The sequence below is a fragment of the Ochotona princeps genome, chromosome 25 (genome assembly GCF_030435755.1).
Source record: "Ochotona princeps isolate mOchPri1 chromosome 25, mOchPri1.hap1, whole genome shotgun sequence".
NCBI lineage: Eukaryota > Metazoa > Chordata > Mammalia > Lagomorpha > Ochotonidae > Ochotona > Ochotona princeps.
This window is the reverse complement of record NC_080856.1, coordinates 2,636,813-2,655,329: the sequence shown is the minus strand read 5'-3', so window position 1 is coordinate 2,655,329 and position 18,517 is coordinate 2,636,813. Positions and strand designations below refer to the sequence as shown.

At 44.0% G+C, this 18,517-nt stretch overlaps 1 protein-coding gene across 1 annotated transcript in view; it reads right to left on the bottom strand.

Annotated features, from left to right (window-relative positions):
- Positions 1–18,517, bottom strand: part of LOC131483324 (rho GTPase-activating protein 20-like) — a 42,079-nt gene that overhangs the window by 15,280 nt on the left and 8,282 nt on the right. Inside the window, exons 6-15 of the mRNA XM_058681260.1 lie at positions 17,451–17,528; positions 14,659–14,725; positions 13,943–14,122; positions 12,318–12,442; positions 10,840–11,001; positions 7,247–7,350; positions 6,322–6,517; positions 4,796–4,949; positions 1,525–1,563; positions 679–807 (exon numbers count right to left, since the gene is read on the bottom strand). Of these exons, the coding sequence (XP_058537243.1) occupies positions 679–807; positions 1,525–1,563; positions 4,796–4,949; positions 6,322–6,517; positions 7,247–7,350; positions 10,840–11,001; positions 12,318–12,442; positions 13,943–14,122; positions 14,659–14,725; positions 17,451–17,528 (1,234 nt within the window). The remainder of the gene's footprint in view (positions 1–678; positions 808–1,524; positions 1,564–4,795; positions 4,950–6,321; positions 6,518–7,246; positions 7,351–10,839; positions 11,002–12,317; positions 12,443–13,942; positions 14,123–14,658; positions 14,726–17,450; positions 17,529–18,517) is intronic.

Sequence of the window (18,517 nt, the reverse complement as noted above, 5' to 3'; positions counted from 1 at the left end):
CCATCAGACAACAGTCTCCTATTCACAACCGAAATCACAAACAAGGCTGATCTGCTCCCAGGATTCAAGGTCTACAACTACAGGCACCTTGACATTTCAGAGGCACCCTGAGGATGACATTATGCACAAAACATGTCTGGGGGTGACACGTTCCTCACGGAACAGTGTACAAGTGCACAAAGGCATTTTGGCCCACGGCACACTCAGGCTGTCCATCCCGGGTCTCCGGGTTTCTGGCTCACTGGGGTCACTGGACTCACCTTGGCAGGTGTTCTGGAGGAGGGCCAGAAAACAAAACCTCCCTACGACAGAGTCCACTGCGGATCAGCTCAGCTCACAGAAAACAAAATCCCGTCTGCACTGACAACACGTTTCTGGCAGAGCTTGGGGGTGTACCCTCAAGTGCATAATGCCATGTGCCATGGGAGGATGGCATCCAGATTGAATTGTGTCTGAGAAAAGATGCATGTCCTCACACATTGTATCACAGGGCATTCCAATTGGCCCACGTGTGTCCACCACATCCTTGGAATGCTTGGCACAATCTCAGAAGGCGTGGCTGGAACTCGAGGCCATCTTGCAGGAGTCTTCCCAGGGAAGGTCCTCCATTTTGAAAAACGGTAGTGAACATGAAAGGGAATTCTCAGACTTTGCCATGGGCACCCTTCAGTCCCTCACTGGGCAGGGGGCAGACGATGTAAGTGCCCCCAACAAGCTTGGGTTTCTCCTCATGTTTCTCCGGCAGCCCGAACTCTTTTTCCATACCTGAATCCTGTGCTGAATCCAGATAATACTTAGGTGTCGATGCTGAAGGAAAAACAAAGCAATAATGTACCTGAGCATACTTGCCTATTAGACACACCACGTGACATTTGCAGCAGCCACACGTCTCATACAGCCTACTGCAACCATCTCTGAAGTCGAGATTCCTGAGACACGTGCAGCACGCTCAGACAATGTCAGTGCATAGTGTCCTAGCTGAACGTGGTGCCTCCGTGTCATCCACGCTGGGCCAGGGCATTTCTCCCATTCTACTTTTTCTTACAGGCAGGATTCTCTACTGAGAAATGCTCACAGGACAAGCTAGGCTTAGACTTTTGCATGCTTGCTTGCTCTGGCTTGTTTCACTTTTCTCTTTCCTTGACCAACACATTTCTACATGGAGTCCTCAGAGGGAAACCAGACGTTTGCGTGGTAGCTGTCTACCCACAAAGCACTAGCTGTGCCAAACCCCGTGCTCTTGGAATTCATGCAATGGGGACTTTCTCTCCCGCAGAACTCCATCCCTCCTGCACAGGCACAGAGTACTTCAAGCACATAACATTCAGCTCAGTCTAACGCCTGCATGAAGTAGCTCCGTATGTCAGTGTCTCAACAAGGCACAGACCATGAAAGTTATTTTAAGTCACCATGCCCTGGGCATCCTGCTCCAACTCAAGGTACACATCCCAAAGCCCGCACGGGCTAGTAACAAGCTCCTGTTTCCATCCTTCCTCTCTACAGAGCATATATTTTCACACTTACCTCTCAGTGGTTCCCAGTTCAGAAAATCTGGCTCCATAACTGTGAAAGAAACACAGAGCAACGTCATCTCCATATACTATCAGACCACAGTCTCCTATTCACATCTGAAAGCAGGAACAAAGCTGATTTGCTCCTAGGCATCACGGTCTCCTACTGCGGGCACCTAGGCCTTTCTGAGGCCCCCTAAGCACAAATTACGCACAGGCCGTGGCTGGGTGTGACAGTTTCCACATCAAGCCGCACCACTGCCCTCACGTTCAGTCTGTTTCCAACTTGGTTTCTGACACTGGCTGTGGTCTGTGTCTATCTCCCATTGCCAAAGTAAGTAGATAAGCAGGAGGAAAGGAAAGGCTCCTGAATGTCAAGAAGTTCCTCCTCTGTGTTCTTAGGGACTCAAGGAAACAGACTAAGATGCCAATCATCTTTATTGGTCAGTGGCCACAAGGGAAATTCTAGACCGTCGACTTTGGTCTCCATCAACAGCCACTCACAAGTACACTACCAGTTAGATCATGCAGACATAATGGAAGCTTGCAAGATGATATGCGGTCAGGCCAGAAAATGAAAAGAAAGCACACCATGCCTCACTCTCTTCAGTAGAAGAGTTCCACTCTGTGTCCCCATGGACACCTGGGGCAAGACAGGACAATCCATGTTTTGCCTCCTGCGACACACGGACGACTCTTGAGCCAGAGCAGTTTTCTGTCCTGTACAGCCCTGAGCCTTGTGAATGGGGCAGGATGACTGTGCAGGTTGTGGCAATGTGGTCCAGAGTTGGTGTTTCAGGGAATTGTAGTCAAGAAAGGAGATAAACATCAGAAAACTACGGGAAACCCTTTCAGTGCAGTCCCTCAGAAGAGCAATGATACCTGCCATGGGTACAACCTTGGACGCTGCAGGCCTGCCTATGAAGCCCCTGCATCAAAGATTGGGTGCAATCCCCACACTCCTGAACTCGGGGTCACCGTCACATGCTGTTTCACCATGCTAAGGCACACAACCCTAAGCTGACGTATGACACTTTAGGAAACAGACACGTCTCACACTCAAAACAAAAGGGGAGACTTGCCCTGCCCATCTCAGGCACCCACATGGGAATTTGCTCTGATGTTCACTGAGACCTCCAAAGAAAATGGAGCGGAGGAATATATTCAATTTTGAGAGCCTTCGGAAGTGCCTTTGGAGTGTGCTGTTGGGAGATAACCTAATGCCAGCTGGCAGAAATTGGTTGCCTCAAAGCTGTTGCCCTCTGGGTATAATACTCTCCCGAGGTGCATCCCTCCCGTGCACAAAGGCAATGTGGGGTGGCATCCAAAACACCAACGTGACAATGAAGCCCATCATTCCCAACAGCAGAGGGTAGTGGGCTAGGTACCATCATTCCCAGCAGCAGAGGGTAGTGGGCTAGGTGCCATCATTCCCAACAGCAGAGGGTAGTGGGCTAGGTACCGTCATTCCCAACAGCAGGGGGTAGTGGGCTAGGTACCATCATTCCCAACAGCAGGGGGTAGTGGGCTAGATACCATCATTCCCAACAGCAGGGGGTAGTGGGCTAGGTACCATCATTCCCAACAGCAGAGGGTAGTGGGCTAGGTGCCATCATTCCCAACAGCAGGGGGTAGTGGGCTAGGTACCGTCATTCCCAACAGCAGGGGGTAGTGGGCTAGATACCATCATTCCCAACAGCAGGGGGTAGTGGGCTAGGTACCATCATTCCCAGCAGCAGAGGGTAGTGGGCTAGGTACCATCATTCCCAACAGCAGGGGGTAGTGGGCTAGGTGCCATCATTCCCAACAGCAGAGGGTAGTGGGCTAGGTACCATCATTCCCAACAGCAGGGGGTAGTGGGCTAGGTACCAAAGTGTTTGAATCAGCATTTTAAGTGACTCCTAAAATGCTCAGCTGACACTGTGTATTAGAGTATTTTCTCTCTCTCAAGATTGCCTTCAGTGTCTCCCATGTCTCTGATTTCTGTCATGGATTCTACAGGTTTCCTTAGGTGTTTCAGAAAATGAAACCTACCAGCTGCAGCTCCCTTTAACAGATCCCCTTCAAGTTAGCCCATAAGCCAGATCACATACAGAGCAAAACCTTATTGTGCCCATGGTGGATATTTATTAATTTTGATGCACCCTTAATACCCAGAAGCACACAGCATGAATGAAGTCTTATAATCCAACTGTGTCTTAGAAAATTTAAGTGTCCTTTCACATCCTGTCTGAGGCCCTTGCATTGGTCCAAGGACATCTCCTGCAAGAACTAGTGTACTTCCAAAGGCATGAATGGAAGTGAAGCTCTGTTTCTGGACATAGGAACCTTTCAAGTTATGGTCATGAGTCAGCAGCAAACATGAAGGAATTCTCAGGGAGAGTGCTACAGCCTCCCTTCAGCCACTCCCTGGCCAGTGGAGAGATGACCGAAGTGTCCTCAGTGATATCAGGCCTGTCTTAGTGTTCCCCTGTGCTCCAGAACACAGCACATCCAACTTTACCTCTGGTTTAAATCGCACATAATCTCATATACCCTAGTTCCAGCATCACTGAATTTGGGGAAAATGAAAGGATCCAGAATGTGCAAATCTTTGTCTGTGACCCAGAATGGAAATGATATATTTTAGATTGTCTGCGTTTTAGGTTAGGAGCCACCTGAACTCATCTTCACTCATTATATTAGTCTCCATTGGACAGCCCATGGTGATTTCATTACAGTGACTCAAAAAACATTCCACTCATGATACAGGTGGGCCCATTTCTGGATTGCAGCTGGTTTTTTATTCGAGTCTGAAAAATGACACATATCCTTGTTCATTCTTTGTCAGGGCATTCCAATCAGTCCACTGAAGTCATTTATGTCCCCTGAATACAAGCACATTACATTCAGATATGACGCACAAGGTTACTCACATAATATTTCTGATCTAATATGAACATAGAGCCATAGAAACGTATGTATTTACAAAGTGATTAGCAGATTTAGTTTTTCTGAGGAAAAAGCAATTCGGACTCCAATTTTTTACCTACAAGTTTCTGAGAACAATATTAAGAGTTGGCATTTGCAAGTCAAACACATCATTTTACCTACCCTTTCATCTTAAATATTTTGAAGCTGCTCCTAATCTTTGGCATTCTTGTAAAGAGAGAACAGATCTATTCAATGCTATGCTAAGTTTTGCCATGGCTCCTTGAAGCCTTGTAGCTTTCAGCACAACCAGTTAAAATTGTCCAGAAAATCCAAAGTGTTTGCCCTGAGTTCCCAATTCAGTGAGCTCTCACCTGTACCATTTTCTGGATTCCACATGATGATTTCATGTTCAGTGCTGTTTCCACTGCTGGTGCTGGAATCTCCGCAGCTCTTACTAAGTAAAGACTCACTGTGGTGTTCAAAGATCTGTGGGTAGTTTTCAATAAAAATCTCTACGATAGACATCTGTAACACAAAAGCATGGAAACAGGGTACTCTTTTTTTACCTGAAAATATGAGTCATGCATTCTATGTGAACACTGGACATTACAAAAACCACAAATTCTAAACAAAATTCACAGTTGACATAAACATATGAACCATTTCCTGAACTATGGTTACACTTTCAAAAGTACTAAGTAATTTGTCAAAAATACTGCCCTTCAGAAAAACAGTATTTTCTGTGTCCTAGTGCAATAAAATGCTAATATTTCAATAACTTCTTTGTTTAGATGGCACAATTGTCTATATATAAGGGCTAGGCACAATAGCTCAATGGCTAAATCGTCACCTGACATGTGCCAGGATCTCATATTGGTGCTAATTCACGTCCTGGCTGCTCCACTTCCCTCCAGCTGTTTGCTTGTGGCCTGGGAAAGCAGTAGAGGATGGCATACAGCCTTGGAACACTGAGCCCATGTGGGAGATCTGGAAGAAGCCCCTGACTTTGGATCAGCTCAGCTTTAGCCGTTGCAGCCATGTGGGGAGTGAACCAGCGGATCAATCATCTGTCTGTCTCACCATCTCTGGAAATCTGATCTGCCTTTCCTCTTGCCAGTGAGTCTACGGAGGATGTTTGAGGTGATGGTGTGCACTGTGACGTAACTGGTGAAGTACTCAACAGAAGAAAACGTGTGTTATATTGAACTTGGGAAGAGGAGGTTTTTGTGGATCTTTTGACGCGAATGGAGTCAACTACAAGGGAAATGTCTGTTTCTTCAGCTGCAATCCTTCCATAACCACTGCCCTGCTTCACTCTAACATTACACCTATGTCAGCTTGACAAGAGCTGTCATTGTACTGGAGACATTTGGGTCCATTAGGACGCTTTAAAACTTTGACTCATTTTCATTCCTGTAGCATAGGTAAGATGGAAAGTGGCATTTCACTGAGTGAGCTACAAGAAGGGTCACTGAGTAGGGGACTACATGTGCTCATTGCGAACAGGCTGTGTCACTATTGATCTGAGGATACTGTTGTTAACACTACTGACTCTACCCAGCTGAGAAGGCTTGGTAAACTGTGAAATTCAGGTGTGCATGGTCCTCAGTGATGAGTGACAGAATGCATCTCAGATTGACCACTTACTAAAACCCCTACATTCCCTTCTCTAATTAGAGAATGTTACATAACATTCCGCTTCCCTGTGCTTTAACGCCTCATGTTTCTGTTTCCTGCTTTGGAAAGAAGTGATTCACTGCTCTCAGTTTCTGACTTACCACCACACATTCCCGCAACTCCAAATACAGAATAAGTGACCTTGACATTCAGGAAGGATATACAGCGCTTTTCATTGTAAAATGCGGTTCATCACAATGGAAATGGGGCACCTCATTACCTGTTTAACTATTTCATTTTCCAATGAAGCGATCTGCGATGTACATTTCCACAGTGAAAACACACTTGTTGTGATGTAAAAAGCTAGCTTGGATGCGCTCATCAGGTTGAAGGAGGCATTGTTGGATATCTCATGCAAGCACAGACATAACTGCCTCAGGATATCCACATTGCATGCGGGCAGGTGTTCTAAGAGCCTAAACACGTACACACACAAGCAAAACAAACAAATGCAGTCACTTCCCTGCTGAAGTGAGAGACAGAAAGGGAACAAAATATTTCAAATTCCATTTTCTTAAAAGTATCACTGGGGCTTGGGTGGGGCAAAGGAGAGGTTAAAATTATGTTTTTTCACTTGAATAACTTTGTGAATGTCCAGTTTACACAAATCTTAAAAGTGGCTGCTGCATTCCAGAATGTGCTGAAAGCTTACTGAGGAAACTTAACAGCATTGGAGTTGCAAACATTTTACCTTGTCAGGTAAAACTGAAGCAATGCTGTCTCAAGGCAACAGTAAAACAATGAAGCAAAACACATTCAAGGTATGAATTCAAGCGAAAGTGATTGATGTCAATTCTTTCAGCATACACAGAGTTATCCACCTAATTAGCATTGACAAGTGGATAGTGAGATCAACAAAGAGCTATTCTTACAGCATATCTCTGGGATCAGTAAGTTTCCGCTCCATTCATGTGACATTCAGTACAGTGTCAATAATTCCATACCAACACTACTTGGTGTGAATAAGAACCCAGTGGGTGTGGTAAAGTCTACCTCTCCTCCAATGCCGGTCTTTGTGTGTGTGACTACATGAATCCCCTTCACAGCGCCCAAGCTTGTTGTGGTTAAAGCACAAGCTAATATTTTTCTCTAACTGTGTTGGCTGTATTTGGAGACATGTCTGGATTAGATGTGAATATTACCACCTTCTGATTTCTGCGATTTCCACTTCACCCTCATCAAGGAGACCAAGCCAACTATCGTAGAGTTCCATTGTAAAAAGAGTTCCAGGTATGATCCGAAGACAATCCTTTCCAAGATTAAAAAAAAAAAGTCATAAAAATTTGATGACAAATATGGTTTGGAGAAACTGTAAAGGTAATATTTCATTGTAATATTCATTTTAATCAGCACTTTCTAGAAACTCAAACTGTGACCTCTATAAAGCTTAGGCTGCGATTTACACCAATGTGTATATGCAGAAAAGGGTACTTTAATTTCTTCTAAAACGAGATGTGTAAAACCTGGGTCTGGGCAGTTTCACGAGAGAAGGCAAACTCCCTTATTGTCTAAAGGTTCTTTGGGGCATGATTATGGCAGTGTGTTGAATTGCTTCCAAAAACAAAGTCAGTGATCCCTATCAGAGGAACAGGTCAATCCTTGGCTGCTCCACTTCTGTTCAAGCTCCTTACTAATGTACCTGGGAGAGCAGTAGATAACTATCCAATTGCCTGGGCTCCTGACACACTGGATATTAAGATGGAGCTCTAGGATCCAGGCATTAGCCTGGCCCAACCCAGTCCAGCACAGTCCAGTGTGGTCAGTCGGGGAGTGAACTAGCATAAGTAATGATGATGTGTGTGTGCAGATGCACATTTTTGTCCTTGTATGTATGTTAATTTACTTGAAAGGTGAAAAGATGAATATTTGAACAACAGAGTAACACAGGAAGAGACAGAGGCTGCGAGTGAGACTTTATTCCCCATACAGCCATGCTGGCCAGGCCAGAGCAGGGCCAAGTGAAACCAGGAGCCAGGAATTCTGCCATGAGTCACTGCAGCATCTTTTAGTGCCTTATCATATGCATCAGCGAGAAGGCTGTTTTGAAGCAGATCAGCTACAACCTGAACCAGGGCTCCTATGGGATGGTTGTGTTGTAGCCAACAGCTAAACCCCCTGCACCACAATCCCAGCCCTATCTATGTCTCCTTCAATCAGCATGCTTCACATAAAACAAATATAAACATATCTGCATTCCTTGTGCATAGTTTAGCAAACTAGGAACAATGTGAAGAAACAAACTGCAAGTCCTTTTATACCTTGACTGTGTCACTGATGAGCAATGAAGTCACTTGGCAGGTAGATTCTTTCCCTGTTTCCCAGGAAATGCCCCAGGTGTATGTGAGAGAAACTCTCCAGCTCTGAATTACTAGGAATGAGTTGATTTGGGTGGTTCTTGGTCCGCTGAGTACTGCATTTCTGTGAGTAGGATAGATATCCCCTCTCGGCTTCCTTGGGTTTCAAAGTTAGTAGATGTGGTATGTTATGAAAGCCACACAATGACCCAAGCGGAACACAGAAAGTTGCAACTGCACCTCTGCTTCTAGCTTGCTCAAAGGCAAATTCAATTTAGTGCTTGCATTTATTTGTAGGCTGGACCAACTCTCCAGGTGATTCACATCGTATTTATCCAGAGTCACACTACAACATTTCCAGAAGGCTAAATGCCACATCTTTCCAAAAAAATCTGTACCATCAGTTGCATGTGTGTGCCTTAGAAAAGGCAGTGCAAGCATGTGATTGCCCAACCTAGAATATACTGTCATGATCTCAGCATGCTGCAGGTGGCTTATATGACACTACAGAATGGTTCCTACTTCTCATATGGCATTATTGGGGGGGGGGGGGAGAAAGAAGCAAGGATAATGAGTTTCCAAAAATTTAATATGTATAATTATGTAATAATTAGCAGGTTTTGTTTCACAGTTGCTAAAATTACCAACAATTCAATTTTTCTTGTTTGATTATATCTCCCTGTGGAAATCCACAATACTTGTAATTCCTGTGTATACTTTAAAACAAATGTACATTTTATATCATTTAAGCATTTTAAAAAACATTTATTTATCTGACATGGAAAATCACAGAGACAGAGTTTTCCATTTGCTGGTTCACTCCCCAGATGACCACAACAATCAGGGATTGGCCAGATCAAAGCCAGGATCCAGGAAACTCATCTGAGTCTCTCACAAGGGTGCAGAGCCCCACTCTCTTGAGCCATCTTTCACTGCTTCCCAAAGTCGTCAACAGGGAGATGAATGGGAAGTGGAACGCCTAGGATTAGAACCATACACAATGCCCCTATTGCAGGTGGTGGCTGTACCAGGCAACAATGCTATCCCCTCACTTGAGTTTTAGAAATTTTTTCTCAATGGTCAGAGACAGAGGAGGAGACACATACATAAATACACAAAGTGTGAGAGGGATTCAGGAACAGATGGTGGCAGTAATGGAGAAGGAAGATGGAGGGACAGAAAAAGAGATCATGCATAGACAACTGACTATAATACTTACTAAAGTATCAAGGTCAGATCCAAAGGTCTGAAGCCAGAATCCAGGAGCTTTATTCTTGTCTCCAATGTGGGTGGCAAGGACATCAATAGCTTTGCTATCTTGTCCTGCCTTCCCGGACATATTAACAAGGTGCCCCATCAGAAGCAAGACCTTGAAGTGCTGCTCTCACATGGAATGACAGTATTCCCAGGCCCAGCATAACACAAGACCCAACACTTTGAGAATTTGAACCTTGTATTGTCTGTTGCATGCACTTTGTCTCAACTTTGCATTGGGGATTGGCTACTATGCAAATGTAACTGTAAGCACCAACAGAGGTCGCTATTGAGGCAGCTCAAAGCATTCCTTCCTGCACTACTTGTAAAGGAAAGACTTAAGAGACTGGGGCAGTTGGATGATGAACTTAATGACCCTTTTCTTTGTTTCTATGTTTCTTTTGATTTTAGGGTAGACATTTGCTTAATGTAGAAAACTCCTAAAATGGTTTTCAGCAGCTTCCAATGAGGTATCTTTAGGAAACTTTGATGTCATCAGGCAGATGCTGTCAAGTTCAGCAAAGGTAGGATTGTTTTGGCCAACATTCTGTATGAATAATAAAGATTTTGAAGACTCTTCTGTAAGTATTAGAAACTATGACAGCATAATTTTGCATGGCATGTTCAGAGGAAGACAGTGGGAGTGGATTTTGAAAACTAGGAAAGCAGGGCCCGGCGCCGTGGCCTAGCGGCTAAAGTCCTCGCCTAGAAAGCCCCGGGATCCCATCTGGGCGCCGGTTCTAATCCCAGCAGCTCCACTTCCCATCCAGCTCCCTGCTTGTGGCCTGGGAAGGCAGTCCAGGACGGCCCAATGCCTTGGGACACTGCACCCGCGTGGGAGAGCCGGAGGAGGTTCCGGGTTCCCGGCTTCGGATCGGCACAGCACCGGCCGTTGCGGCTCACTTGGGGAGTGAATCATCAGACGGAGGATCTTCCTTTCTGTCTCTCCTCCTCTCTGTATATCTGGCTGTAATAAAACAAATCTTAAAAAAAAAACTAGGAAAGCCTATCAAACATGCAGAATTTGTTCAATAGAGAGAGTAGTTACCTACAATTTGGAATTTCCAAGGTGTTTTTTAGGTTCTTGGATGCTGAAACACTTGACCTATTACTGTTCTTGAAGTGCCAGGATAAATGAAACCCATCAGAGATTTCATACCGTGCATGGATGACAACAGAACTCCCCTTACCTTTAATGCGGCTGCCACGACAAGTGGAGACTCATTCTCCCAATTTAATGTATGTCCAAACATAATTCTTTCCTTGAGACACAGAAATGATTTTATGTTGTCAATGTTTTGAAAAATGCCCTTTGTCGATGGCCCATTTTGCCTTAAAAAGTGAAGCATCTCCTGCGAGGAATAATGCGTAAACAAATTACAGGACGTTTCACAACCACCAGCCCAGAACATGAACTGGATCTGTAGAGGAACAGACACAGTGCGTGAATCCACATGGCAAGAGCTGACTGACGGGAAGAAAGGAAATCTGTTTCAGTGTCTCCAAGTATATTTTCCAGTCATCCATCTAATCAATGCCCATACGCTGAATGGTTTGATTGTTGATTTTAACCTCATCTTCCTCTTCCAATAAATCAAACTTTTAAACCAAAGTTTTCTTCTTCAAGCTTTCAGTGAATCAATCTCTACTGTCTACCCTGCTGTTACTATTTCCAAAAGCCTGTTTCTCCCAACTAGGAAGATATCATTGCCACTGTTACTGACATCAGCCCATCCTTATCTAAATAACTATGGGCTGCATTCTTACATTCTGTGGCTGCCTACACTCATCTAAAACCAGGGTGAAGGCCCATATGACAGAATGCCTTCTTTGACTGCATGCCCATTATACCAGATTTTCACTGCCTTCCACATCTTAATGCCAACAGAGCAAGACGTGTTTCACAAATATCACAGGGAATTTGTCATTTATTAGGCTCTTTATATTTTATGCCTGCAACATAATGTATTACCTGATACTTTTTCACCCACTGATGACATCATCTTGATGAGGACCCTGGGAGCTCCTTGAACTTGTGAATGGAGTAAGGTCTGGGAGAACGTCCAAGATGGACCTAATCTGATAAATTCCTTCCCACCCAGGAGACATCTCCTTATGTACAGGAGAGAGCAAACAGATACACTGGGCAATCAACCCGTGTGCATGCTATTAAAAATCCTTGTTGGAAATTACAGGGCCAAGTTCTGTGGCCTTTATTCAACACATTCTCTCATGATAGAAGTATGAATACATTTGAGAATAATGTGTTTAAGCATTTGAAATACAAACCAAACTCACGCGAGAGAGCTTGTGTGAGAAGTCTGAGTCATCTAGACACAGGGAGTAGAGGAACACTTCAAGCAAGAGGCTGCAAATGAGGGGCTGTGGACACAGGGAATCAGACATGCACCTTTCCTACGTCAGTGAGCAAGTCACTGGAGGACACTGCTGAAACCAGTGAGATCGACTACCACTTTTCCTGTTGTGTTTCAAGTAAGACTGCAATTCCTAATCAGACTGTGCTTGTTTTTGAGGTCACAATAAGAACCTGTCAGCCAAAGCCAGGGGCTGACAAATGATTGTCACATTTGAAACAGAGCTGCATGAGGACACTTAATACCTCAGGTTCTCAGTGCTCAGGAGGCATAACAATCATAACGCTACCTACCAAAATGACTGCTGTGAGATCATTCATTTGAAGCCTAACCGGCTGTGCAGTAGCATCAGTGTCCGGAGACAGGCCGTCCTGGCTTGCTGCAGCGCCCAGGCAAGACAAATAATTTCTGAAAAATGCTGAAGAGAAAGTGAAGTGATTAGATTACACCTACAATGACAGATTCTTCCTACATTTTCCATTTGACAGATTTTTTGAGGGGGAGGTCGGGGTTAGAAAAGTGAGAAACCGAGTCCTTTCCACATACAAGTTCATAGCACCTGAATTAGCTAGTTGCATCCATGTGGCATTATGAATTTTCCTCCAAATTACCTGTAAGGTGCCAGGCAAGTGTTTAGTTTACTGAATAAGATGCCTGAAGCCCATGTCAGAGTACCCGAGTCTGATGTCCTCCAAGTCCCAATTCCAACTTCTTATAAATCTAGGCCCTGGCTAACAAAATTAAGTTCCTGCTTCTAGCAAACACAACATGAATAAGTCCCCAACTTCCAGCTCCAGTCCTGCCTCTCACAAGGGTGACATGGATAAGATCCCAGCTTCCGGCACTGACCCTGGCACAATCATGGCATTTATGGAGTGAAGAAAAGAACAGGAAGCTTCTATCTCCGTGTGTCTTGCTCTTTGTGTCTCATCTCCTAAGGATGAGGATGCTTTTCAAGCTCAATTCTTCTGGCAGCGATACTTCTCAAGCGGTTTTTGCCTTTGAATCATGAACACCCCACATTGGACTGTATGTATATCCTGCTAAGCCTAATCAGTGGATTCAGGAGTCAGATCTGATTTGAAAAGTTCATGTAGTCACACACACCAAGGCCAGAATCGGAGGAGAGGTAGACTTTACCACACCCTCTGAGTATAAAATGTTGTTTCATAATAACAAAAAACAATTTAGCACACTATCCAGTCACTTCCGCCCAAACAGAATCGATCTGAATTCAGTGCCAAAACTTTTAACTCTCCTTCAGATCTCCCACCAGAGATGGGAAGTCATCATTTCTTGGGCCTTCAGAAGTGATGTGCTTTCTGGTAAAGATCTATTTGCAATGCATAAGGACACGCCAAGAACTCTTCAAATCACTCATTCACTGCTGCAGTGGCCACACATCAAGGGATGTGGTTGAAGACGAGAACTCCACCCGAGTCTCCCACGTTGGAGGCAGGGGCCCAGGGATTGGGTAACCCTCTGCTGCCATCCCAGGCACACCGCCAGCAGGGTCTATTATCATTGGAGCAGCTGGGAGTCAAACTGGTGCTACAACATGATTCCAGCACTGTAAGATGCATCTTAACTCACTGTGCCCTTACATCTACCCCTCAGAAGGCAATTTCTGAAGATACCCGGGTTTATACATGCTTAATTTTATTGGGAAAATGCACAGGACATCTAGAGCTGACAGAAGTTCTAACATTAGAACAAGCATAATCCTAAACTGTGCTGGATTCTGATTTCAAACCATTTCTCTCCAGCTGGTTCTGTTTCTTCATATTCATCCTCCCACACAGGGAAGACCTTGGTGTCAGAACACCTTGGTGTTAGAATCCATTTGTGTTCCAATTTTGTTCTCAGAAATGCAGATATGTGCTGAGAGCAGGCCATTGCATCTAATAAAAGTACTCACCACCTCTACGCTGGGGTCTTGGCTTGCCCCGGCATGTCAGGATAAACTGCAGTCTTCCATCAGCTAAGATCTCTGGGATGGACTCCAGAAGGATATGGGGAGAGGTGGGCTTCCCCGGTGCGGACTGACGGATGGAAGTCCGATAATAGTGCTCCTGAATTGTGTATGGATTTTCATGGCCTAGGCAGAGAAGAATCTCATTTTATATCAGGCTGATGGTGAGAAGTATAATCAATCACACCGGCTGTCAGTGTGGGCACTGCGCTGGTGCAACTCAAGCTCCCCTTTGCCTATGGAACAGCATCATGAAAAGAAAAACACACAGGTGTCCTATGGAACATAAGGTGAAATGGGGAATTTAAATGAGGACATATGTATCCATCATCTGCTTGAGAAAATGAAGTTCGATTCCATTTTCATTTCATACCAAAGGAACAAGTCCAAGAAATATCTTTCATCTGCACCTGTAAAAGCAGGTGACAAACTTCATTTTTGCTCCTTCTATAGTAAAAACGAGTGCATCAAGTCAGAGATCAGGCACCTGTGTCTGCCGTGGAATGAGCATGTGGCATTTCAGTTTTAAATGCGTGAATGACGATTGCAAGAGGTCGTCTCCATTGTGAGAGTGTTTAAACTTTTGGGCAAACATGGATATACAGGTTTTTTAAGTGCAATTTTGAAATAATTAGTATGTTTTTATTTTCCAGAACACTTACCCATGAGTGGGAATGGGGCCTCGGTCTTGCCATAATGGACCCACAGCTGGTAATCTCTTTCTGAGCCCTTGGAGAAAAAAAGGACTTGGCCTCAAAACATGTTTTCATCAGAGAGTACTTAAACACGTATTTCCAGAGCATTTCTACATTTCCAAAGAAGAAAATAACTGGGACCAGGGCCAATGCTATCTGATCCACAATTCTGCTCAACAAAGTGGCCTAAGGGTTAAGGAATCACATTTATGCTACTACACTAACGACCACAAGTCTACTCCTGATCACTGTTTCAGCCATCAGCAGACTCCTAGGAGAATGGTATGATTTCCTTTTCCATGACTCTGTCCATGTACACGTACTGCCTGCCAAGACTGCCTAAACAAGGTGACACCTACATGACATCATAAGCTCAGCCATCCAGAAAGAACAGGCACAGGACCAGAAGGCAAGGAAGAGAAAGCAGAACTAACCCATCAGCTTCCACTCCCACAACTCTTACCACGGGGATGGTCAAAAGGAGGGTTCTCAGCTGGAAAAGCAGGCCACAAGAACGTGACTACCCACGCAACTCTAGAAATGCCAGTTGAAACCAGCACATCAGTATCATGCTTCTGTTCAATGTTTTAATTCCTTTCAGGAGCGAGCAAGCCAAAACGAGACTCACAAGGAGTAACCGTTCATCGCCTGATGATAGCCTCATTACTCAGGAAATGCACTAGCAGGCAGGGAGGCTCTCTCATAAACATCATTTACATACATATAGCTTCACTGCCTAAAAATTACTCAGGAGCAGGAAGATCTAACGAAACTCTTGCTTGAAGGTATGGAACCCTTATGCTACATGCCTTAACTGGCACATACAGATACAAATGGGATCCGCTCATCTGTAAATTGAAATTCCTTTTTTTCTGACGAGACTCCAAGAAAAACTCTGGCCATTAAATAAAATCAACTATATTTAAAGTCGAATCTTTGTCACCAACCCCATTCATACAACAACTCACTCTCCTCCAAGGCCTAGTTCTTCTTCAGAGTTCACATACATTACTCATTAGACTTCAGTGCAGGGCTGTATGTTTTACTCAGTACACAGCAACTCGGCAATTCATCCTCCTTTCAAATGTATAACTGACTTGTGTTGCAGTGAAATAATTGGTTTCTTATGCCAACTCCGCTTGCCCCGGCAGCTTTTAGGAGACTTGAATACGTTAGAAAAATCTTGAATATCAGAATAGTATAGAGCTTTCACAGTTACAGGGAACATTTCCAGGAACCATACTATCAAATTGTTCCTTATTTTTCTGCTGACAGAATGGCAAGCTCTTCAGTGACAGGATGGGATTCTGATGGTCCCGATATAAATGCCACTGCATCCTTCAAGGGCACCACAGGCTTTTAGTCACTTCTCATTTGTGTGGAATTTTCTCTTCATCTCAAATACCACATATACATATTAAAAATCTAATTTCTATCAGGAAGAACAATAAAGGCCACACCTATGCATCTGTCAGGATGCAGTCACTTAAAAAGGAAAGTGATGGGCTAGAAATCAGGAAACTCACTACCCACAACAGAGGGTGTGGGGTTAAGCCGGGACACTGGATCCGGGACACTGCCACTGGATCCCCTCGGAATCCTGAGGATGTGCATCCCAACGCAGCACTGATGGCCCATGTATCTGGATTCCCACCACCTACACAGGAGAACTGGATGAGCTTCTCAGCTCCAGGAATGAGCCCTGCTATTGTGCTAAGCATTTGTGGAGGTTGTCCATAGTAGTGAACTCTCGACTACGTGTGCCTGTGTGTCTCTGTTCCAAACAAAGGAAATCAAACATGAAGCATACAAGAGGTGTTTATACACATTCCCCAGAAGCCCAGCTTTCACTCACACCTTACCTTTGCTGAATTTTACAGGCACGGGGCATGTCAGTCTCAGGACCAGTATCTAAAGCACGACTCTCTTCATATATTTTATGTCAACATTCACAATAAGAGGATTTTTAGCAAGTGGATAAGATCCTTGAGAACTGTATCACAACACTTGGGTTTCAATTCCAGCTCTAGCTTCCTGCAAAGGTACACTCTGGGAGGTAACTGAAAATGCTCAAGTAATCAGGTCCTTTCAACTACTCAGGGTTCATCAGTTATATTCCTGGCTCCAGGACATCCTAGGGCACTCTAGCCTTCTGGAGACTGAACCAGTGGAAGGGAGAATGCTCCTTGTATCTGCTTTTCTCTCATCTTTCTGCTTGCTTCTCTCCCCCTCTCTGCCTCGTTATGTACTCTGATTCTCAAAACAAACAAAAAAATCAGACCTGTACTTTAGGGATCTTCATGCTGAGATTATGAGACAGAGCAATCGGGTCAGCAGTTATGGAATCAGGGGAATGGGAGTGTACAGAAACAGCAATCCAAACACACGTCTACAATTTTCATATTAGGACATTAGAAAGCTGACAAAATGCTTTATACCTTTGTGAGATTCAAATTAAAACCCGTGGAAAGTCATCTGAAATTATACCCATGTTTTATTAAACTATGCCTTCCAACTCATGCAAAGTTTAAAATCAAAACATAAGAGCAATGACCACACACAAATATCCCTACTGCATTCTACCCCATGATTTCATGTTTCTAGGGGCAATACACATTGTATATGCAGTTGGTCCCTTATGCCTCATAGTACATCATACAAACACACACACTGTAGGTACCCATGTACCAGTAGCAACATGGAAATACATTTATCAAAGATCAAAGTTGTTATTTTAAAGCAGTTTTCAGGTTACTTACAGTTAATCCTAGCCCTGGCAATGCCATGTTGATAACATCCCTGATGGTGTCTAAATTGTGAGCTGCTAAAATGGCAGACTGTAAAAGAGAAAAGGAGAATATAAACTGGTGATATGGAGAAACATTTCAGCACATGATTACACGATTATAAAATCCTTACCCAGTTAAAGGACAAGTTTGAGGACTATCAAATGAAAAATAAAAAGTGCCAATGCTGAATAATTTATTTGCATGACTTTACATAACTCAGAGCCAGGAGAAAAACTCACATTAAAGTATAGGAAATAGTTTAATATGGTATGGAAAACATAACATAGGATCAAAGAGAAAGAATGTCAATTCAGGCAGGACCCATCAAGGGACTGATTCTCTGCGGCAAAAATTCTTTCCTTCACAGGGAATTGTTCTGCAACGAAGGGCTGGTCCCTCTCCTTCCCCGGCTGGCTGCCTGTTTATGTTCAGACTTGGTCATGTGAGGTTAAGAACCGACTGTGGAGGACATTCTTACTAAACCGCTTTGTAGGAAGCACCCTCACAAAGACAGGCATCACACCCACTTAGATTTCCACTCCCCACATTCATTGACACTGTGAATCCACAGTTCAAGAACAAAAATGCTCAATATTTAAGTCCTATTTTTGAGCTACCTGAAAGCCCTTCCACAGAAATTTGAAGCTCTGCATTATCCATTTACAGATAATTTCCCTTCATTTTGAAGGGAGAATCATCTTTTTATAACTCACGCAGATCATAAAATAATGGTTTATCATGATATATGGAAGCATTACATTCAAAATAATCACTGCCAGGATACCTGCCTCTCCTTGTGATCTTGATATCTTTGTAAACAAAATAAATTCAAGTAAAAGAGTTGGTGAAGATGGATGACTAGGAAAGGTTAGCAAAGGAGATGAGAGTTGGTTAGAATCCTGAGGTAGAAATTCTGCAGAAGCCACAGACACACCACAGAGCAGTTTGGATGGTGAGGTCAAGCAGCAGTGGGAGGACACACAAAGCTGGAAACTGGAGGAAATGCCAGAAGCAGAGACAGAGATGGGAGCAGACCA